The sequence below is a fragment of the Podarcis muralis genome, chromosome 7 (assembly GCF_964188315.1).
Source record: "Podarcis muralis chromosome 7, rPodMur119.hap1.1, whole genome shotgun sequence".
In the NCBI taxonomy this organism is placed as follows: domain Eukaryota; kingdom Metazoa; phylum Chordata; class Lepidosauria; order Squamata; family Lacertidae; genus Podarcis; species Podarcis muralis.
In genome coordinates, this window is record NC_135661.1 from 64,771,821 (window position 1) to 64,794,722 (window position 22,902).

General features: G+C 46.5%; 1 protein-coding gene across 2 annotated transcripts in view; it reads left to right on the forward strand.

Moving 5' to 3' along the window:
* The window catches only part of LDLRAP1 (low density lipoprotein receptor adaptor protein 1), a 64,124-nt gene that overhangs the window by 12,901 nt on the left and 28,321 nt on the right, over positions 1-22,902 (forward strand). The window contains exons 1-3 of one of the 2 annotated variants that reach the window (XM_028738807.2): positions 14,865-14,986; positions 18,058-18,200; positions 19,867-19,979. In XM_028738807.2, the coding sequence (XP_028594640.1) occupies positions 14,968-14,986; positions 18,058-18,200; positions 19,867-19,979 (275 nt within the window). In that variant the 5' untranslated portion in view covers positions 14,865-14,967. Of the gene's footprint in view, positions 1-14,864; positions 14,987-18,057; positions 18,201-19,866; positions 19,980-22,902 lie in introns of those variants that run through there. The other variant, XM_028738806.2, reaches the window with a different exon arrangement.

The following is a 22,902-nucleotide window of genomic DNA, read 5'->3' on the forward strand; positions in this document are numbered from 1 at the left end:
TTCATGTTATAATTTTCCCATAGGCTTGAGAATAAAGGACAGGCACGAGAGGGCAATGTACAAGGCTGAAGCTTGGGGCAGAATTTGCTGAAAGTGATTTGGGGGGGGGGGTTGTTTGTGTATGCGTTTCTTTAAAAATATGCTTTTACAGAGATGGGATGGAAACAAAACCTGAAGCAAGAGCTGTGTTTACATGTGCCCTAGGGCTGGAAACTCTTTATGGCTTATCAAATGGCATTTTAAGGCCTTAAGCTCGCAAAATGGCCTAACTGCTGAGCAAACAATAATTGAACCAAAACAGCTCTGTTGATAGAAACAAAGATGTGTGGGGTAAATTTTAACTGGCCTTGTGTGATACTGCTGCGTAATTGCAAGCTGACCTTTAAAGGAAGGCCTAACAATGTTTATCCATTACAGCCCTTAAATCTTCACTTTCACTGTGGAGAGACTTTGGGGTGGGGGGAGCTTGCAGGGAGACAAGGGTGCAATATAAGGAATCTTCCTCATTTAACATGCCAGGCTGTTCCTTATCTTGCAACCTTTTGTTCTTTCGAGTCCTCCAGGTTTTGTTTAAAAAGTTTCCAGTCTCATTTTAGGTACCTGTGCTTTCCATTCTTCCGTCCCCCCACCTCGGTGAGCCTTGAATGAGCTTCGGCAGCACTAGTGAGTTGGACAATGAGCGGCAGTGGCGTAGCGTGGGGGGTGCAGGGGGGGCCGGCCGCACCGGGCGCAACATCTGGGGGGGGCGCGCACTCGCACTCGCAGCTCTCTGCCCCTACCTGGCTCCACGGGTTAGGGGGCGCAAATTACTTGCCTTGCCCCGGGTGCTGACAACCCACGCTACGCCACTGATGAGCGGTGGTCCTGCTCTGATCAGTAGAGGTGCCCCAACGTGCTGGGGCACAATTCTGAACAAGCCCCACTGACAAATGGGCATTGTGCAAGAGCATGGTTCACAGAATTGCTTTTTCTACGCAGGAGAACCTCCCAGGGGATTGTGCCCAGTGTTAGCTAGAGGAAAAGGATCTCAATTTGACTTTCTACCTCGGGGTGGTTTTAAGCAAGTACAGTGGTACCTCGAGTTAAGTACCGGTACTTAATTCATTCCGGAGGTCTTAACCGTTCTTAACCTGAAACTGTTCTTAACCTGAAGCATCACTTTAGCTAATGGGGCCTCCTGCTGCCGCTGCGGCGCCAGAGCATGATTTCTGTTCTCATCCTGAAGCAAAGTTTTTAACCTGAGGTACTATTTATGGCTTAGCGGAGTCTGTAACCTGAAGTGTATGTAACCTGAAGCGTATGTAACCCGAAGTACCACTGTACATTCATAGAATGAGTTGGAAGGGAATCCCAAGGCTCCCCCTGCAATGCAGAAATCTTTTCCCTAGCGCGGAGCCCGAACCCACGACCCTGAGATTAAAAGTCTCATGCTCTATTGACTGAGGCCTTCTCTTGATATGCAGTAGATCAGCCTTCCCCAACTGGGGACAACCAGTAGAATGAAGGAGTCAACAGAATGTGTTATACCAGGCCCACATTCATACCATCCATTTAAAGAACTATGATACCACTTTAAACAGTCATGTCTTCCCCCAAAGAATTCTGGGAGATGTAGTTTGTTAAGGGTGCTGAGAGTTGCAAGGAGACCCCCTATTCCTGTCCCAGAGCTACAATTTTCAGTGTGGTTTAACAACCATCCCATTTTAATAATAAACCCCACTTCACAGGGAACTCTGGAAATTGTAGCTCTGGTGCCCTTAGCAAATTGCAGCGCCCAGAATTATTTGGGCAAAGCCATGGCAGTTCAAAGTGGTGTCATAGAGCTTTAAATGTGTGGTGTTAAGGTGGTCTGGGGGCTTCAGGTGGGCTTTCTTTTTTAGTGCTTCTCTTTGTGAGATTTTTAAAAAACACTCTGCCTATAGAATACTAGTGCTCAGGGAGGCAGCTGAGCTAGAATCCTCCTTGCCTGATATGCTAGCTTGTTCACTTCTATGAATTGTTCTTTTCCCCCTCTTTGTGGGAAGGAATGCAGTTATATCATTCCCCACATGCACTCTGAAATGGCACAGTCTGCTGTTTCACCTCAGGATTCCCTCACCTTATTTATTCTCTTGCACAGGTGGACCAGGTAGCACAACAGAGCTTAAATGGGCTGGTAGCCATGGGCCACTCTACGCTTTCCCTGCTGCTGTACATCTCTAGGCGATTATTACTAAGCAGGCAGGAAGGATATTCTTCAACTTCCTGTCTTGAAGGATTCCATGTGGATGGGGGGCAGCTGTGGCAGAGCCGTCTTTCCCATAGGGCTTAGTGGTTTGTTGCGCCAGGGCGCCGGCCTCTCAGGGGCGCCCAGCGAGTGGGGGAGCTGTGTGGCTTTGCCAGTGGCCTCCCCTTTCCCTGCACGCCCGCCAGCTCTGCCCCGTCAGTCATATGGCTGGTGGGCGTGCAGCTTGCCTCCCAAGCCTCCGTGGGAGGAGAGCAATCCCCGCAGCGGCATGGGGGAGAGTTGCGCCCCCCCCATAACTGGCAGTGTGCAGCTTCGCCCCCCCATCCATGGTAATTTGGGGGTGCTGGGCGGATATTTGCCCCCCCCCGCACCACATCTGCTAAAGATGGCCCTGAGCTGTGGCTCCACAGCAGGAGGTAAGAATGGTCTAGGAGTGGGATTCCTAAACTGTGATCTTTGGAACATCAGGCCAAAGCCCTCAAGGAGTCAGGGGAGGGCATGGCCTTGGGAGAGTCCCAGGGACCAAGCAGAGAGGCCTAGATGGATCCATCTGCCCCTGGGCCTGAGGTTCCCCACCTCTTCTTTAAGATCAAGGCTGCCATCTTGGGCTAATGTCTTGGGTGTACATAAAGAAGGGGAGGCCAGAGTGCTTCAGTTCCATTTGCTCACTAACTGTCTTGAGTCATTCCAGGACATTGTGTTTCTCTGGGGCTGCAAAATTCTTCCCACCGCAGAGAACAACCCTGCTCTTGTTTCTAAAGATCACTTAAACCAAGACTTAAAGAGGAGATGGAATCAGGAGCCCCTGATCTTGCCAGCGGTCATTGACTCTCTCTGTCTCTCTCTCAACTTCCTTCAGCCTCTTGTTATGCATGCAAACAAATTGCAGGCTGGAGCAATTTGGGTTCTTGCTACATCAGGATAACTGACATAACCCTACATTTTTGAGTTGGGGGAATGGATGTGCGGTTCTCCCCGCCCCCTTCTCTTGGCTCTCTTTCTCCCAGTTGAAAGGTTGCCAAAGCATGTGTTTCTCATTAGCGTTTTCCTCTCTTAAGACAGAACTTACTTAACCTACTGCATGGACTTGCTAATATTTCTGCCACACACAAAACAGACGTTTGAGAGGCACGTCTTCAAAGAAAAAAAGAGGAAGACGTTCTGGTGAATAGCTGCCTCTTGGAATGCTTAGCAATATCCAGACACGCCTGTGAAGTATGTCCCACCTGGAGAGTTAGCATGCAGATGGAAGCCAGTTGATCTTTTTTCTGGATGTTGCAGCTTAAGGAAATGTGGCTCCAAAGGGCCTACTTTACCGTATTTTTCTAGACCAGCTTTGGGACTGATGCAAGTTGTAGTACCCAATGTCTGGAGGGCATCAGGCTCAGGAATGCTGTTCTAGACTTCACTCTTCCAGCCCTTTTGTTTTAAAATTTCCCCATGACCAAGATTTCAAAACACATTCCCTTAATATTCCAAACCTTATTCGCCCTCTTCAAAGCATTGACAAGCAGCCAATCAGCAATCAGGTGCCTGCAACCCCACTTTGGCATGTTTACCTGCCCCACCCACACCTGAAGTCAAGCTATATACATTGAGAAACAAAGAGATATAGGAGTGATCGTTTGTCTGGGAATGGCAGTCTCCATAAACACCCATTGTTCCCAGGACTTTCTGCAATTGCTCGGTGGTAGATAATAATGCACTCTGCAGCTCCTTTGGAGCACTTTTGTCTGTGCTTGCTTTGTATAGTCACAGTTGAGCCCTGGAATTGCAGACAGGTGCTGGGGCTGACCCCTGGTGTGCCTGGGCTTAAGTTGAGCCCTATCCCAGCTGTTAGCTCAGAAGTGGTTATTCCTTGTTGTATAGGGAGGGTAGCCCCTGAAATCTACTTTTCTTGAGTGTAAACGTAAACTAAGAATGGTTGCAGAGTGTCTTTTGCTCTTAAGGCACTTGCTGAACAGATGTGGGCCAGTTGTGTGGCTTTTAAACTGTTTATTATTTGTGTATTATAAGGCAGAGGCCAAAACTCATTGGCAGCACACATGCTCTGCGTGTATAAAGGTCCAAGATCAATCAACAGCACTTCCATGGCTTCTGTGTAACAAGAATTGGATACTGCCAGTGGCATAGTTGCTGCTATTGTTAGGCAATCCATAGGTGTGGGTGAGAAATTCAGTTTGGGTTGCATCTTAATGCAAAGCTACCTAATTCTCATTTTCCCAAAACAAAGATTGAAACGAATTTTGCATTTCTCCAAGCGAAAAATGTGAATCTTTTGGGTAAGTATGCATAAGTGTTTATGTTTGTGAAAATAATGTGCAAATGTTAGGAGAAATTGGTTGCAAATACATGTATTAGGCAAACATTGTTTATTAAGAGATTTACCGGTATATTGGGAGAAATATAGAAAGAGAAATGTGGACTAAAATGCTGGTGCATTTTCATTAAGTTAAAAATATATATATCACAAACTTACCCAGAAATGGGAGAAATTAACAATGACAGGTTCTTCCATTCTTAGCCACCAGTGAACCTTATGCTTTAAATATAGGTAAAGGTAAAGGGACCCCTGACATTTAGGTCCTGTCGCAGACGATTGGGGTTGCAGCGCTCATCTCGCTTTACTGGCCGAGGGAGCCGGCATTTGACCGCAGACAGCTTCCAGGTGATGTGGCCAGTATGACTAAGCCGCTTCTGGTGAACCAGAGCAATGCACGGAAACGCCATTTACCTTCCCGCCGGAGTGGTACCTATTTATCTACTTGCACTTTGACATACTTTCGAACTGCTAGGTTGGCAGGAGCAGGGACCAAGCAACGGGACCTCACCCTGTCGCGGGGATTCGAATCGCCGACCTTCTGATCAGCAAGCCCTAGGCTCTGTGGTTTAGACTTTATATATATGCTTTATATATAGGGATGGACAAAAGATAAATCATGGGATTTGCTGGTGGTGGTCTGGGTGCTTTGTAGTATGCTGGCTAAAGCATTAATTTTTTTTAATTTTTTTTTTGCGGTAATTAAAAAAAAAACCCCTTGGCCTTATGATATCAGCCTCAGTGTTTCTCAATATGAGTACTAATTACTTGTATCTGGCCTGACCTTTTGTACAGATCTGCTGGCCAGTTTTAGAGTTCTGTGTTGGATTCTCTGATTTATAGTAACCCAGTTATAGGTTTTAAGGTCATCCCACACAAATCTTTTAGCTTGGCAGCACCTACACTTTGGAACTCATTGCCTATTGAAAACATACAGGCCTCTTTACTGTACTATTTCCAATGCCTGCTTAAAACATATTTCTTAAGGTGACCATATGCAGGCATGTAAAATTAGTATTATTAGCTACCCAGAGTGGCTGGGGCAACCCAGTCAGATGGGTGAGGTGCAAATAATAAAATTATTGTTATTAGTCAAAGTTTTAATACCTTTTTGACTTATTGTCGATTCTGATTATCTTTGGAATGTTTTTAAATACCTGTTTTTAGCTGTCTTCTATTGAGAACTTGTTATGTATTTTTTGTATACCACTTAGAGGTTTTATTGCAATCCAATGGTATATAAAAATCTTGAAATAAATCCCAGTATTTGTCTTATGGGGTGAAGTAGTTACCGTATTTTTTGCTCTATAAGACTCACTTTTTCCCTCCTAAAATGTAAGGGGAAGTGTGTGTGCGTCTTATGGAGTGAATGCAGGCTGCGCAGCTATCCCAGAAGCCAGAACAGCAAGAGGGTTCGCTGCTTTTGCTGCGCAGCGATCCCTCTTGCTGTTCTGGCTTCTGGGATTCAGAATATATATTTTTTTGTTTTCCTCCTCCAAAAACTAGGTGCGTCTTGTGGTCTGGTGCGTCTTATAGAGCGAAAAATACGGGTAACTAGCTATTCTGAGCCACCATGTAGTCCGCTAGTTCCAGTTGATGAATTTTGGGGCTTCTAGTCTTTTGTTTTGATAGTAGATTCAGTAAAGCCTGTAATCTGCCCTTCAGGTGGTTAGGTCCCTGCCCTGGAAGCTTACAGTCAACAGGAGATATCAACAAGGGCAAATACAAATGCAGTTGCAGAAGTTGTCACCTTAAACAAATAAATGTAGTAATTGATTGGTGAGGTGAGCCATTGTTTTGACAAAGGGTGGATTTGCAGATTGGAGAAAGTGTTAAAAACTGCTTTGCCCCCATAACAACCCGGTGAAGGAGGTTGTTCTTATTGCCGTTTTATAGGGGATCAGGAGAGTGTCAGGGCTTGAGAAATGCTTCAAGCTGAGTCTGTGACATTGGTGGTATTTGAACCTGGCGCCCTCTGGCCCTTGCTGGCTGCCTCCCGGAGATAATGAGGGTATTAGCCACCTCTTCCAATGACTCCCTCTGCTTTCGGTGCCCTTGCCTTCCTTGCTGGGTTCACAGTTGAGGGACTTGGAAACGCTAGACACTAATCATCCCTGCACCCCTCGGAGGTCCAGGTCTTCTGTATTCATGTCCTTGCACCAAAGGGTTGAGTGGAAGAGGAACGAGGCGGAAAGGTTAAGTGGCTTTTGCGAAGCTGGTAGAAACTGTCAAAGCAGGGATCGGAAGGAGGGGCTCCCAGCTCCTGGCTCGTTCCTGTCCAGCCCACACAGCCTCGCATGCTTGCAAAGTGCTTTTCAAGCTGGCAGGGTGGGATGGGGGGGGGCGTTGCTGAGCTGTTTGCAGCCTTGTAGAAGGTCACACGCTCAAATGCTCTTTATTCGTACAGCTTGCCACTTAAGACACGCCAGCTGCATCAGGCCAATAGCCCATCTAGCGGCCAGCTAGATCCCTGTGGGGAACCCACAGCCTGGGCTTGAGCTTAGTGGCATGTAGCCCACCTGCAGTTCCCAGTAACTGGTATTGGAGGGAAAGCATAGCCATCACGGCTACTAGCTCAGCCACTTTGCTCCTGGCTGGTCCTTTTTGCTGCTACAGCACACTAAGGCAAGGTTTGGCTTAGCATGTTGCCTGTCCTTAACTTGTGGTTGACCTCTCTCTTTGCAGGTGTGAGAGGGCCAGTGTGGTGTAGTGGTTAAGAGCGGTAGACTTGTAATCTGGTGAACCGGGTTCGCTTCCCCGCTCTTCCACATGCAGCTGCTGGGTGACCTTGGGCCAGTCACACTTCTTTGAAGTCTCTCAGCCCCACTCACCTCACAGAGTGTTTGTTGTGGGGGAGGAAGGGAAAGGAGAATGTTATCCGCTTTGAGACTCCTTAGGGTAGGAATAAAGTGGGATATCAAATCCAAACTCCTGCACTCAAAAACTATCCTTGGCTACAGGTCGTGTTTGGAGAGGCAATGGCTTAAAAAGAACAGAGTCAAGGAAAAGCATTCAGTTGTCAACTGATTTTTAATACTGCATTCCAAGAAGTATGCTGGAATTCACTTATCTTTGAAACATTCAGACAGCTAGGTTCACCTTCTCTAAAGGGAGTGCGCTAGTGACCTCTGTGACAGGGTTGTGAAGATAATGGAAATGGTGTTAATCACACCATCTGTGCCCCCTTTCTTGGCCCATTAGAAAAATGACAAGGATCGCCATCACTTGATGCAGTGCAAGCAAAGCACTGTCTTCTGCAGTGAGGCGGCAGGGTGCAAACAAAACGATTCATTAGTTTGATGGCTTTGCCCTCATCCTTTCAATGCATGTTTAAGCACTAAGGGACAGTTCTAGTTGGTACTAAGTAACTGAGCATGAAACAAGAAGGTAGAGAGTATATCTAGAATGTGTTACACAATTAAAAACTTAGAGAATTTTCTGCTGGTTCAAACTTAGCAATACAAGCAATATGTTTTTTTGTTTATTTTTGTGTGTGTTGGTAAAAAAGGTAAAGGGACCCCTGACCATTATGTCCAGTCGTGGCCGACTCTGGGGTGGCGGCGCTCATCTCGCTTTATTGGCCGAGGGAGCCGGCGTACAGCTTCCGGGTCATGTGGCTAGCATGTGTGTTGGTAGTCATACTGTAATAAAATAGATCCCTAATCATTTCCTGCTTGGCCACAAGGCTCAACGGGTGGCCTGCTGGGACCAGTTGTTACTGTTTATCAGGCTGACCTGCCTTGCAGGGTTGTTGAGAGAACTGGGCTGTATGGTTGAAATAAATCTCAGTGGAACTGAGCAGTAAACTGGATTCTATTAATCTGAGTGGTTTGTTATGTTGCCGTGTTAACATCTAAATGTGTCTCCTGCTTGACCCAACAATCGCGTGACCCCTGACCTGCCTCTCTGTGAAGCATTCTATCTGGAAATATTAATTTAGTAAGTGTGAACATTAATTTTGCAGACTGATACTTAAAAAACAACAAGAAGTTAATGTGCTTCATACCAGCTGTTCTCTCCACTAAGCTTTAACTGAATGTAGTGGTACGTATTGAAACTCTGCCCTTGTGGGTAAAAGCTCTGCATCCATCTGTAGCAGGTGGGAACCTTTTTCACCCCAAGGGCCACATTCCCTTCTGGGGCAAGATGCCATTGGTGGGCGGGGCCAGAGGCAAAAGTGGGTGGGGCAATAGTTGTCAACATGACCTTTCCACAGTACTCTAGTTCCACTATGACTTATGGCCTTAGTTTATCTGCTCAATCTGCCCACACAGCTGCATGACCTCACTGTATTGTGTAGTGCAGGCAGAGCTTACTGGTGAAAGTGCACAAAGTCGTGTTTATTACATTATGTAATGCGTGTTCACTCTGTTAAAGTAACTCCAGGTTCATGCTGTTTCTCTACCCTACCCCATCCCAGATCTGTCCACTTTGGCAGGGAAAGCCATAAAAGGCATAAAAAAGACTTTGCATACTGCATTTGAATGCATACTGCATTGAGAAAAATCTCAATTCAGTATTGGCTGCAGAATTTCCCATCTTGAGAATCTTATTTTTAAAAGGCAAGTTTATAGCCCTTATGGCTGCAGAAGATGGTATTTAAAGTGAGTGCGGGAAGAAATTTCTGTGTGGGCTTCTGTTCTTCTGAATAAGTAGTAGGAGCAGAATAAATAATGCACACTAAGCTGTATGCAGATGTGCATGGCTTTTGCATAATGCACACAGGCTGCAAAATTCAACTTTGCAGAACTTGGATTTTATATGTTTTCTGGACAGTGTGTGTACAGCCCTGCTTCTGAGGATATTTCTCCGTGTCCACATTTGACTCCTGAAGGACTAATTTTGTATTACGGCATAAGCTTTTCTGGACTCGAATCCAAAATAATTCAAATCCATTAAGTTTAATCCTCCGTTGCAGATACAGATACATATGTTGTAAGCAGTGAGGCCAGAAAGAAATGAAATTTAAGAAGCACAGTGAGTCTTTACAGCAGCCGTCATCATCGGTGATGCAACAGTTTGGCAATCCTGAGTTGATTAACATCTACAGTGTGAAAGGAAGCCATTGTCTCTATTTAGACACAAAAGACTGGTATAACACCTGTAAGCTGTAAGCGTAATCAAGAGGCTGTTGCTAAGAGTATAATGGGAGGAAGTTGTTCCTAAGGGCACACATTAGTTCAAAATGAGGCATGGTAAACTAATTGCCCTTTAGTGCCACATTATGCTCACAATCTGGCCATTTTTATACATTATGCAGAAGCAAATCAGAGGTTCCCAGGAGGGATGTAAGAAGGCATTCTTTCCATTCCTCCCTGCATTTGTTGCATGCACCATTGTTTCCCTTCCGCTGCGGTTAAACTTTAACCAAAAACTACATTATTCATCTCATTGTCCGCTGTGGTGAAATGAAATTAAATACGCAAACTGCATTGCCATTATGTTAACTTTACGCCATTCATTTCCACACAGGAAATGCGATGCTAATGTGGGGAAAACACAGTCAGTTATGTATCATTTGTGGGCCAAAAGCAGCAGCAGCAGTGAATACAAGTCATATTTGCTGGATCGATTTCTGTTCCAGACATGGGACGAATTAGAGAACATCAGCAATTTCTGTAACACTCTCAATAAATTATAATTTTTTGAAAAGGCCGAATAAATGATAATAAAGAGATATTAGGTTGCAATCCTATACACCAGATATGTGGGGAGCTGGTAGCCCTCCAGATGTTTGCGGGACTATGACTCCGTCATCTGCAGGCCATTCTGGCTGATGTTGATAAGACTCCCAATTCCCATCTGGAGGGCTATAGGTTCCCTTCTCCGACTATACACTCTTTCCTCCTAAATCCAGTTGAAGTCACATGACAGCTTCTGAGGAGGCCTGCATATGAGTGCATTGATTAGTGTTGGTTTACATTTACATAGAGGCCAATGGGGAGACATCTACTGAAAACCTAAAGCAGATCTGCTTGCTTGAAGCAGCTGGAGAAAATCAGGCAAGCCCAGTAAGCTTGCCTGTTTTGTGTGCAGTGTAAGTCCAACCCCTCGCTGCAGTTTTAGTGTGCCACATTATTGCACGCAGTGCCTTCCTGAGTCATCCTGCATATTTCCCCCCGACTAATTCTGCTTTGCAATTAGGTGGCATAATTATGAGTCATGTAGGATTACCTTGCGGGGTGTGTTGAGCTTTAAGGGGCTGGGTGTTGCTTGCTCACTTTAAAACAGACGCCTTCTTATTGTTCACAGGTGGGAATTGGTCATAGCATATTCTGCTCCTTCAATAAAACACACACCTTGATATGGAATCCGATCGTAGAAACTGCTCTTCTTGTTCAAAGCTTGAGAATTTGGACAAATGTATCTTAGTCAAAGCTGCCTCTCTTAAGACCTCCCCTCTGTTCTTATGAAATCACTCTTTTTGCCCGAGTTGTCAAGCATTGTTGTTCACAACTCCTCAGTAGAAACGCACTGATATGTGCCGGAATGGCAAAAGGTCAAGGGTTCTGGGCATTGCTGGGATGCCAAAGTAATTGTTTCTGGCGTGGGCTGGAAGTTCCTTGATAAAATTGTAAGAAATGGGCTTGTTTTATTTCTGAAATTTTCTAAAAGCACGCTTTCATGTAAAGCATGGATCATAGCTGTCAACTTGCAGATTTGAAAATAAGGGACCAGCAGCCTCAAAAATAAGGGATCAGCAGCCAAAATAAGGGATTTTCCGAACACAGGTATGTTCAACTTCTGAGCCCCTCCAAGCTAAAGGCAGAAAAACCAGCCAGCAGCCAAACGAAGCCTCAAGCGGTGGTTCCCACAGCGCAGCAACCCGGCAAAGGGGATGCAGCAAGGAAAACCACTGTCACCTCTCCGCTGGGAAGCGCTGAGCAACGGCGAGTCCCCAGGCAACGCGGCCAATTTGATCGGCACAAGGCATGCAAGCTCCACCCCCCAGTCGTTCTCAGACTCCTTATTGGGTGAGCAACGCAACCAAGCAACACAGTTGGAGCCTCCCTCCTCCCTGGCTGGCAGGGAAGGAGGGAGAGGAGCTGCTTCCTTTGAAACCCCGGAAATTTAAGGGACATCATCAATAAGGGACAGCAGCGGGACACAGCACTGGGATAAGGGACTTTCCCGCCAAAGGGACAGTTACAGCTATGGCATGGATCCCAGGGCAGTATAATTAAAAATAAAAAAATCAAACAGCAATACAATCAAAGCAGAATTAAATCTTAGGAATAATACACCCAAAACTATACAACCAGCTAAGACAATACAGTAAATACATAAAACGCTGCTAGCCCAGGAACGAAAATAAGCAAGCTGTTTTTTAAAAAATCCCCTGGCCTTGCTCTATCAATGAATGAGAAAAGAAATGGATAGTTTTTTTAATTCAAAGGGGAGAGAAAATATCGGTGAAAATCTCATATCTTGGGATGCAGGGCTTTCCTGACTTTTGAGGTTTTTGCAAATCATCTCACATCTGGAGGGCTACCAGCTCCCCATATACCTGGTGTACAGGATTGCAACCTAACATCTCTTTATTATTATTTAGTTGGCCTTTCATCTGCACTCTGCAACCATTTTGGGTTCCTGCACTTCAGTTAAAGCCCAGGAGAAAGGTACCATAACGTAACGTAACGTAATACCTGTGCCTGGAGATCTGATCTGGTTGCCCATTTGCTCAGGTTCGTATGAAGCCTTTTATGGCTTGGGACTAGTTCACTTGCAGAATCACCTCACCCCATATACTCAACCAGTTCACTTTGCAGAACTGGCACTGTTATATGTGCCACATAATGAAATGAATGTTTTAGTGCTGCAACACCTTCCCCTTGGAACTCCCTGCCTATTGACTTCAGGCACACTCCTTCCTTACATTCTACTTAGCCCCTGCTTAAAACAGCTCTGTTTAGGCAAGCCTAGCCAGACATGTAGAAGTTACATGAGCTTTATCTCTTTTTGGCTACTTTTGAATGTTTTTTGATACTTGTTTTTAACTCCCCCGCCCAAGAATATTAATGTTTTATTTCACATTTTTGTATTCCACTTAGAAGCTTTCTTGTTAACAGGCAGTATACAAATTTTGTTAAATGAAATAGTAACTCCTCCCCTAGGGCTTTTTCACACAGGAAGTCTGGGCAGCTGGGGAGGCTGAAGGAATGCTAGGGAAATCTTTCTAAAGAAAAGGAAAACACAAACACTATCTTTGACCACCTTGTGATGATGATAAGATGAGCTCCAAACCCTATGCTGACCCTAAATTTCTCAGGGCCCTTAGAACAAAATGATTTTCACAGGGCAAGAAAATGTTTGAGAAATGGGGGGGGGGCAGATTTTGCTAGTCCTCCTCCTCCTTTTTCCTTGTATCTGGACCTTCCTTTTCAAAATCAATAGCTGCTTGTGTTTCATTTTAGATCCAGCCTTTTTCTTACTGTGGGGGGAGGAGGCACTACCTGGCGCAGCTGCTGGAAACAGGAGAAACCGCATACAGTTACCTTCTCAGTTTCCACTAGAAGGTTTGCAGGGAGAGTGTGTCCCCGAGGCCTTTCTGAGCAAACAAAAAAAACCCTTCTCCCTTTTGCTTGTTGGCATCAAATGATAGCCTGAACTGGTGCCTAATTTTAGCCTCTTGTCTCCTGCTTGGGTCTCGTTTTGCGATATCCTTCCTGCAGTTTTTTCAGAATGGAGCTTCGCTTACTGCAATTCATTGTGGCTGGGCTACAGCTCAGTGGAGATAAATCTGTATTGTGTAGACTTCCTGTCAGGGGGGTGGTGGGGTTCATGTGTTTGGAGGAATTTCCTGGTACTTTTGAGCAGGAAAGCGAAGGAATTGGGGGGGGGGATTTCATGTGAACTTGAGTCTCGCCCATTGTCCCTTACTTTTTGACAGGGATGGAGCTGAGGCCAGAATTATTATTTATTACTGTTTTAGACTGCCAACCCGATATCTCTGGTGACAAATAGCTTACAAACAATCACCAAATTCCTTTAAAATATGGTTTTAGTTGCAAACGTTCATTATTTGGGGCTGTACAGGATTTTCCTCAGCTTTGTATTTTATGTTATTGAATTATGTTCTACTCTCTTTCAATGCTTGGTATCAGTGTTTATTTTATTGATTTGTTTTTTGGCTACTCCTTCTTCTTCTTCTACATATTATTTTTGACTGTCTCCGGTAACCCACTTAGAGGTCTTTTTGTTCTAGTAAGAGTCATGGCTTCCCGCAAAGAATCCTGGGAGCTGCTGTTGTTCATGTGCTGAAGACTCCTCTTCCCCTCAGAGAGCTGCAAATGTTAGAGTGATTTAAAAATCAATCCCTCTATCCCAGGGGAACTCTAGGAATTGTAGCTCAGGGGAAGGATTGTCTGCTAGCAAACAGAACTACATTTCCCAGGATTCTTTGCGGGAAGCCATGGCTGTTTAATATTATACTGTATTGCTTTAAATGTATGGTGCAGAGGGCTCCCCTGCCAACAATCTCTCTCACTCCCCCTCCTGCCCTATGCTTTAGTAGTGCATACCTATGCACGGTGCCAGCAAGCACGTAGACAGGATCAGAAAGAAGAGCTTGTAAAAAATAAATTGCTGGCTGTGCATCCTTCTAGCCCTGGCAACTAGCCAAGTGAGTAGTACTTCTGGCTGGGTGACATCACTTAGACACTACACAGGCCTTGAGGTTGTGAAAAGCTAATGAAGAGAAGAGCCTGCTTAAGCCTGTGCACAGATGGTTTGTCTTTCTGATAACGGGTTTGGAAGTGGGCAGGAGATTTGAGGCTGCTCAGTTATTGTGGGAGAGGGTAGAAGCAAGTGCCCAGATCATGCTGTGCAGCAGGTCGTTCCTGCCCTGTGAAATGTGAGAATTCCTCTTGAGCTTTGTATCCCGTGCTTGACTGGGTAGGCTCAGGCTGGGGGTTGTAGTTTCTGCTTTCTAGTTGGTACAGGCAACTCCCCATTTACGTGGGGGTTACGTTCCGAGGCACCACACGTTTAAGTGAAATTGCGTATATTGGGAACACTGTTGAAAAAGGCCGCAAACACCACAAGCGCTCCCTCCAAACCTCCTTGCTCAAACTCCAACTCTCCACAGGCCTCAAAGGTTGGTGCAAGGGCTCCTGGGATTGTACTTGCAAAGGCTCATGGGATTGCTAGGCACTGTTTTCATGCCATTTTTGCTGTTTTGCACTCGTTTGGGTCCATTTTTGCTCCTTTTGTACCACTTCCAGGTTCGTGGTCATGCATGCCTTGAATGTGCACAAATGGAAAGTTGCCTGTATGTGGCTCTGAAGACTGTGCTCTAAACCAGCTTCAGAGCAGGGTTGGGAAAACTTCCCCACCCCATCGCCAGGCCCAGGGCAGCTTTTCCTCTTGAGTGACTTTCTGGAGGCTTCATGCCAGCAAATGGGTGGGCCAAAGCAAAAATATGGTCCGAGGCCTGAGCAGTAAGTAGATAGATGCAGAATTATACTTGCTGATGTCTTTAGTGTTGCTACCCCATGTGGTGAACCACTAAACTTTCAGGTGGAAGCTTTCTTATTGGAGAACCTTCCCAGCAGCCTCTGCCCATTGAGTCACAGGATTGTAGAGTTGGAAAGGACCATGAGGGTCGTGTAGTCTTATCCCCAGCTGGCCATTGGATCTTCCTGGGCAGGAAGGCCTTCCTTTTCCAGCTGTGTTTGCTGGAGCAACAAAGTCATCTTGAGCTGGGAACTAGTTTGCTAAGGGTGCTGAGAGTTGATAGGAGACTCCCTAGCCACAGTCCCATAATTCTCTGGGAAGAGGGATTGGCTGTTAAACCACTCTGGGAGTTGTTGGGGGGAAGGGGGGGAGGAATTTGTACCATATTTTTCGCTCTGTAAGACGCACATTCCCCCTCCAAAAATTAAGGGGATATGTGTGTGTGTCTTATGGAGCGAATGCAGGCTCCTTGGCTTCAGCGATAGCAATGCGAAGCCTCCGGAGCGCAGCGGGAGCTCCTGCCGCGCTCTGGAGGCTTCGGGTTGCCTTCACTGAAGGCGAAGGCAATTTGTGAGAGGGAGAGCTGTGCAGCGCCCCTTCAGCGAAGCGGGAAGAGAATTGGAAGGGGCTCCGTTTCTCCTGCCGCTTCGCTGAAGGGGCGCTGCGCAGAGAGGGGGAGAATTTTTTTTCTTGTTCTCCCCCTCTAAAACAAGGTGTGTCCTATGGTTGGGTGCGTCCTATAGAGCGAAAAATATGGTAGTTTTATTCACTGCTGGGCAGTTAACACTGGTTACTAGTCATGATGGGTGTATATGACCTCCAGTAGCAGATGGAGGCCGTATGCCTCTGAAAAGCAGCTGTTGAGAGATCAGGAGTGGGAGAGTGCCATTTCACTCATGTCCTACTTATGGGCTTCCTGTAGACATCTGCTTGGCTACTGTGAGAACAGGATGCTGCACTAGATGGGGCCATTGGCATGATCTCATAGGGCTCTTGTTGTTTTATCTTCTGGGACAATTCCTGCCTACCCTTGCCAACTTCAAAGGTGGGAGGAAGACCAGTTGCCTGTCACCTTTGCTAGAGCACAGTAAAACCCTTGAAGCCTGAATGCAGCTACCGTATTTTTCGCACGATTGGACGCACCGGACCATAGGACGCACCTAGTTTTTTGGGGGGGAAATAAAGGGGGGGAAATTTCCCTTTATTTCCCCCCCAAAAGCAGGTCAGGGAAACCGAACCAGGTCGAGGAACAGCGGGATAGTGGCGCTGCGCCTCCCTGCTGTCCCCCGAGCTTGTGGGGCTGGCTGATGTCTGCCTGGCGCGCACGGCGCTCTGCTTCAGGGCGCCCCATCCGCCGGGCGGCAGGCTGCTATCCGCAGCGTGGGGAGCCCTGCAGGGAACTCCTGCAAGGCTCCCCACGCTGCGGATGTCTGCCCGGCGAGAGGGGCGCTCTGCTATCCGCAGCCTAGACACGGCAAGCGGAGCGCTAATCACGAAGCTTGGGGCGTGCGGAGCTCAGCGCGCCCCAAGCTTCTGGGCGCCGGCAAGGTCTCCCACGGCTAGCGGAGACCTTGCCGGCACCCAGAAGCTTGGGGCGCGCTGAGCTCCACACGCCCCAAGCTTCGGGATTAGCGCAGTGGTCCACTAGCCCTGGGAGAGCCGTGCGACGTCGCGGGGCTCTCCCAGGGCTAGTGGAGACATTGCTGGCACCCAGAAGCTTGGGGCGCGCTGAGTCCGCACGCCCCAAGCTTCGGGATTAGCGCAGTGGTCTGCTAGCCCTGGGAGAGCCGTGCGACGTCGCGGGGCTCTCCTACGGCTAGCGGAGACCTTGCCGGCACCCAAAAGCTTGGGGCGCGCTGAGCTCCGCACGCCCCAAGCTTCGGGATTAGCGCAGTGGTCCGCTAGCCCTGGGAGAGCCGCGCGACATCGCGGGGCTCTCCCAGAGCTAGCGGAGACCTTGCCGGCACCCAGGAGCTTGGGGCGCGCTGAGCTCCGCACGCCCCAAGCTTCGGGATTAATGCAGCGCTCCGCTAGCCGTGGGAGATCTGGGTCTCCCACGGCTAGCGGATAGCTTCCTGAAGCCTGGAGAGCGAGAGGGGTCGGTGCGCACCGACCCCTCTCACTCTCCAGGCTTCAGCGAAAGCCTGCATTCGCTCCATAGGACGCACACACATTTTCCCTTGCTTTTTAGGAGGGAAAAAGTGCGTCCTATGGTGCGAAAAATACGGTATTCTCTCTCCTTTCACCACCACACTCCTCAAGGCGCCCTGCCTTAAGCCGCTGTTCTTGATGAGCCACTATGGGCTGTGAAGTGGGAGGCTGGCCGGCTGAGCCATCCAGCGCAATCCAGCAGGATGTTCCAGTAATTTTGTTGCTCAGCTCTTGTGCATTGATGGAAGCTTGCTCAGAAAAAAATGCCTGCCGATTGTGCCCCATGTTAATTAGTACAAATGAGACAGCTGTTAGTTCATTTTCGGGGGAGGGGGGTCAATCTATAATGAAGCATAACACCTTCACATTTCTTGGCCCAGCCATGCATATTATCCTTAGGAATTTGTTCCAACTAGCATATATTGAAGAAGTCTGTTGCTCTTTCATTCCCATGCTATAACTTTGGCCGGCACTGAGGAGCCTTATGAGTACAGAATGCATCCCCAGCCTTTGCATGAACCATTGATGACTCACAGGGCAGTCTTCAAAAAAGATGTTATACGCAACCTCTGGGTTTTTATTCCATATTTCCAGCAGCGCAAAACCAATTAAGGGGTCATTTTTCCTTCCTCCACAAGCCTTTTAACAGAAGGGGTTGCTAAAGCATCCCCACTTGTTTGTGAAAAATGCAACACAGAACTAGAAGTTTTAATTATTATTTTTTACAAATTGATTTTTTTTAATCCCACCTGTCCTGAGTGCAACCAGTTGTTATGAAACCTGAAACATCAAGTCAAGTGTCCCAGGTTGAGGGGGGGGGGGAGTTGGGGCATATCCCTTCTATCCAATCATTTAATGTTTCGTCCCAGGTACCCTTAAACAATAAACCTTCTTAATTCCACAGAGCTCCCGGAAAACTGGACTGACACCAGAGAAACCTTATTGGAGGGTATGCTCTTCAACCTGAAGTACCTGGGCATGACACTCGTTGAGCAACCCAAAGGTGAAGAGCTATCCGCTGCTGCTGTTAAAAGAATTGTAGCCACGGTGAGCTGCCCTTTACTTCATACCCTCACACCCCCAAATGTCCTCCGTTACGCCTAGGCTAGAAGGGTAGCAGCCATAGCAGTATATGTGCAGCTTCCATAGCTCTGTCCTGTTGAATCCAGAGCAGCACTTGAAAGCTGAGTTTTTGGCTCCATCTCCCATTCAAACTTAAGATAGGTTTGAAAGTTTACTGGAAATGTGAATGATTTGTGCTTTTGTTTTTGTAATTCTTTGTAGGATCTCAGATGGGGGCTCTGTTTCTGTGGTCAAGTGAAGGGTGTTAGCAGGTTTGGAAAACCCCCAAAATTCACAAAAGTACAAAATATATTTTAAGGACATTTTTGAACTAGGGGTGCAGAGGGGGAACCCCAAACAAGTCCTCAGTGGGCATGGAATTCTGGTTAGATGTTGGGAGGGGTGGAAAAATGAGGAGGGAGGGAAATAGGATGGAGTGACCAGACGTCTGAGCAGCAGCACTTCACACTGCAACTTTCTGCTGCAGATCCTACGTGTTAACACTTCAATTCGGCCTATAGCCATGCACTCTAAACTTATGTTCAAGAACAGTAGGGAAACTCGTTCAAGTGACATTAAAAACCATTAAAATTCAGTTCATAAAACAGAAAGCAGTTCATAAAATGCATAAAATGCTTTGCAATTATAGGAAATTAGCCAACATAAAAGTGGCCTGATTTATAGCAAGTTACTAAAAACTTGCTTGAATAAAGGAGGCTTTGCATATCTTGCTAAAAATCTGTAGAGTTATACTTGGGCGGGTTTCTTGTGGCAGTGGATTGGTGGGGTGGGGTAGCTAGCAAAGATCCTGATGTTTGTCCCCATCAAGTGAAGAGGAAGAATATCTTAAGCAGGGGCCCATCTGATGACCTCAATCCATAGGAGGGCTCCCATGGGGTGTGGAGGTGTTTTATGGGGCCAAATAAACCGCTACGTGATAAATTTGAATTTTATTGTTTTGTATGCTTCATTCAATTTGTTTTCCTTGAATTAGAATTAGTATGAATCATGACATTATGAAGCCTCACTTAACCTCTGCAGTTTTCAAAATTCGCAAAGGAGTTTCTAGGCCATGGATGAACCTGCGGCTCCCTGGGTATTTTTGTTGGTCTCCAGTTCCCACCAACCCCAGCAAACATGGTCAGTGGTTGGGAAGTTGACGTCCAACAAAACTGGGAGGGCCACAGGCCCCTCACGCTCCTATTCTAGGCCATATGAAAGGCTACCTCTCATGTGTTACCTGCTCCTGCAGCTCAGCTATGTGCTGTGACTTGCATATATTCTCCTGGTGGATAGGAGGAGAAAAGCTCATTGTCTGCAAACCAAACCCCCTGGTTTGTAAACCAGAGTGTTTTCATATTAGAGAAAGAAAGAAAAATATTGCTGAAGAAATGAGAACCTGCAGCCAAATGTTTAATTGCAGAGCGTCCCTGTTCAGGGCCTTCCTGCACGATACTCTGTTCTCTTCCTCCTCTCACAAGGTTTACTGAAGAGGAGCAAAATGGTGCAAAAAATATTTGCAGGTTTGGGGGCTGTTTCCAAGTAACAACATCTGCCTGTTATTCCTGTACATAGTTAATATGTGGCTTTTAGATAAGTTGATTTATCTCCACCAGACCCATGAAACACGTTGAATGTTTTCTTTCTCAAGGCAAAAGCAAGTGGCAGAAAGCTCCGGAAAGTAACCCTAAAAGTGTCTCCCAGAGGGATAATCCTCAGTGACAGTGTAACAAACGAGGCAATCGAAAACATCTCAATATACAGGTACGTTCCAATTGTAGTTTTTAAAGACGCAGAGTAAGTATTTAAGGCACGTTGGTAAAACTGTGAAACTGGCAGATGCAAGGAGCATGGCTTTCTCAGTGGTGGCCCCACAACTCTCAGATTCCCTTGCCAGGTTAATAGATACGTTCTCTGTGAAGTGTGTTTATCCACCACTTCACATCCCTCCAAAAGATACTCTAGACTGTATCTAGATGGGTGGGGCCATTGCTATACAAGTTGAGACCCCCTTTTTAAACTCCCCTGAACTTGCCCCTGTCTCCACTTTTCTTAGGCTTCACCAGTCTCCTATTATAATAGGCTCACCGCTTGGACTTCTTATTCTGTCCACTCCTGTGCTTCTCTGAGCTTTCCTCGTTCTGATTCCTCACCAGGCCCATGCTTCCCACTCAGTGTTTCTGCTTTATCTCTGCACGCTGAGAGGAGAGGCATGACCTCCAGACTGACCTGATTTATTGCTGGTGGGTCTTCCTGCAAAGACTTACACAGGCACAGCAGCCTCCTCCTCACAGCCTCATTGTTATGTGCAAATGCAGCCATACAGTCCCGTAGCACCTTAAAGACTAACTCATACGCTGTGGAAAAGAGCCGCACTTCATCAGATGTGTTACCCCCAGTTGAAAGGTGTGTGTATGTTTATAGGCAGCCCTGTATAGGGATGTTTTTAATGTCTGATGTTTCACTGTGGTTTTATCCTCTACATAATGATCATAGAATTGTAGAGTTGGAAGGGAGCCTGAGGATCATCTATTCCAGCCCCCTGCAATACAGGAATATGCAACTGCTACGATACAGGCATTGAACCTGCAACCTTGGCATTATCAGCGCTGTGCTTTAACCAGCTGAGCTATCCTCCTTAATTTGTTGGAAGCTGCCCAGAGCGGCTGGGGCAACCCAGTCAGATGGGGAGCATATAAATTTATATAGAGTGGGTTCAGATAGCATGAAATGCAAAAATTACAATTTGTGATAATTCAATTGAAGCTTAAACGTACGCTGATAAACATTGCAGCCGTTCCCAACAGCACTTATTTGGTGATGACTCAGTCATCTTAGCTTTGTTGAGCTAATTAGCGCCTGCAGCGGGACAGGAAGCCATCGCTGTGATCATCCCCAAATGAATAGAATCAAATGTCTTGATAAGTTCTCATTCTGCAGCTTCATGCTGTAGCCTCCCTTTGAAATCCCCTTTGCAGGAGAATTGAAACCAGGGGTGGCTGGTAGGCAGAAGGCAGAAAGGTCAACAGTTGGTGGAGCCAAAGCCAAGGAGAGTCAGAGCCAAATAATTCTTGTTTCCTCCCCATCCTCCTCTCTGCTGAGTTCTATAATGGCAACGCTGAGAGTAAGGAGGAGGAAGCTGACAGCCAGGGCCACCCTGGGACTGGATTTAAGTAAGAAAGCAGGTGGGAGCTGTCAGAGGCCTTCAGCAGTTTCCGGGAAGCTCGGTCATTAGTTGAAAGTAGTTCTGGGTGACGTCTGTGGCCTTCTTCTTCATGGCCTCTTGCGTACACTGTGTGGAAAAAATCATTAATTTCAGAGGCTACCAGGAGTGGTATTTTACTCCTAAAGATGAATAAAGTTTGTAGATGTCACTTAGGAGGGCCGCTCTGGAACCCGTTTTCCCAAAAACACACTAATTTTTTGCTTGCTGAATGGATTTCAGAGTCTCTACTGCTGTTACAAAAACCAGCATTTAACAGCTTAAAAAAACCAATTACAGGGAAAGAGGGAAAACATAAGTGCCTCTTATAAAAACAAAGCACTGTGAAGCTCCATGTAGGACAAATGTAGGCCACACCGGAGCACAACAAGACACTTAATGCAATGTAAATTAATTTTGAATGTATTTTAAACCCTGGAAAACCCAACTGGTAGATCAGGCACTGCTTTCCTCAAGAGGAACAGCCCCTTGCTCATGACAAAGGGATGCTTGGTACAGCTTTGTGCTATGGGACAGCCATTTGAGGGTATTGCAGTTTTGGGGCCAACGTCACTAGTATTTTTATGATTAATTTATCACTCTTGCACCATCAATATGCATGGTGCATTGCAGAATACAAGAAAACAAAATAGGAAGCTGGTTCGCTCACAATACCAAGCCGTAGTTTTTCAACAAACCACAAGTTGTTACACAGATGACTAAACAAACCATGGCTTTTTTCTTCACAAACCAGTCTGATATGGACATCGTTGTGCACAATGGTCAGCAAGGCCAATTTCTCTGTCATGCTGCTTATCTATGAATGCCCTTCCAAGAACAGATGAAATACCCACAGCTGTTTTTGTAAGACAACCTTCTGCAACCTCCTATGAGAGGTGTTTTGGACTTCATTGCCATTACCCCTGCCAGTGGCTAGCTTTCTGGGTGCTGGTGTCCAACAAAATCTGGAGGGCACCAGATTGGGGAATGCTGTTAGAAAGACATCCCTCAGGCACCAGCCGTTATTGGCTTGTAGAGTTCAAAGCTGTTTTTCACCCAGTCAAAGGGAGCGTCATCCTGCCAGAAGGGATGTTCCTCAGCTCATGGGCTGAGCTCGCCTGTCGTCATGCTGCTTTAATGATGCTTGAACCTGTGAGAGTTTGAGGATGATCTTCGCAGGCAGCGTTTTCTCAACACCTTTCCATCAGTTTCTCTTTATCATTTGCAGCCAAGGACCACAGAGGATTGGGGGACAGCGCTGGGGTTTGGAGGAAGTGTCAAAATGCATTTGCAGTCCCAAGATGTGCAAGCTGAACTTGTCTCTTCATCGAGTGGACAGCTCGCTTCTGAGTTGTCCTGGAACTTAAGTGCGCTCTGACACAGTGCTGCTGAATAAATAAATGACAGACTATAAACCCCCAGGGCAAGATTTATCCTCTCCTCCTGAGAAAGGTCATCAGATCTTCATCAGGCTTGGTGTGGGGC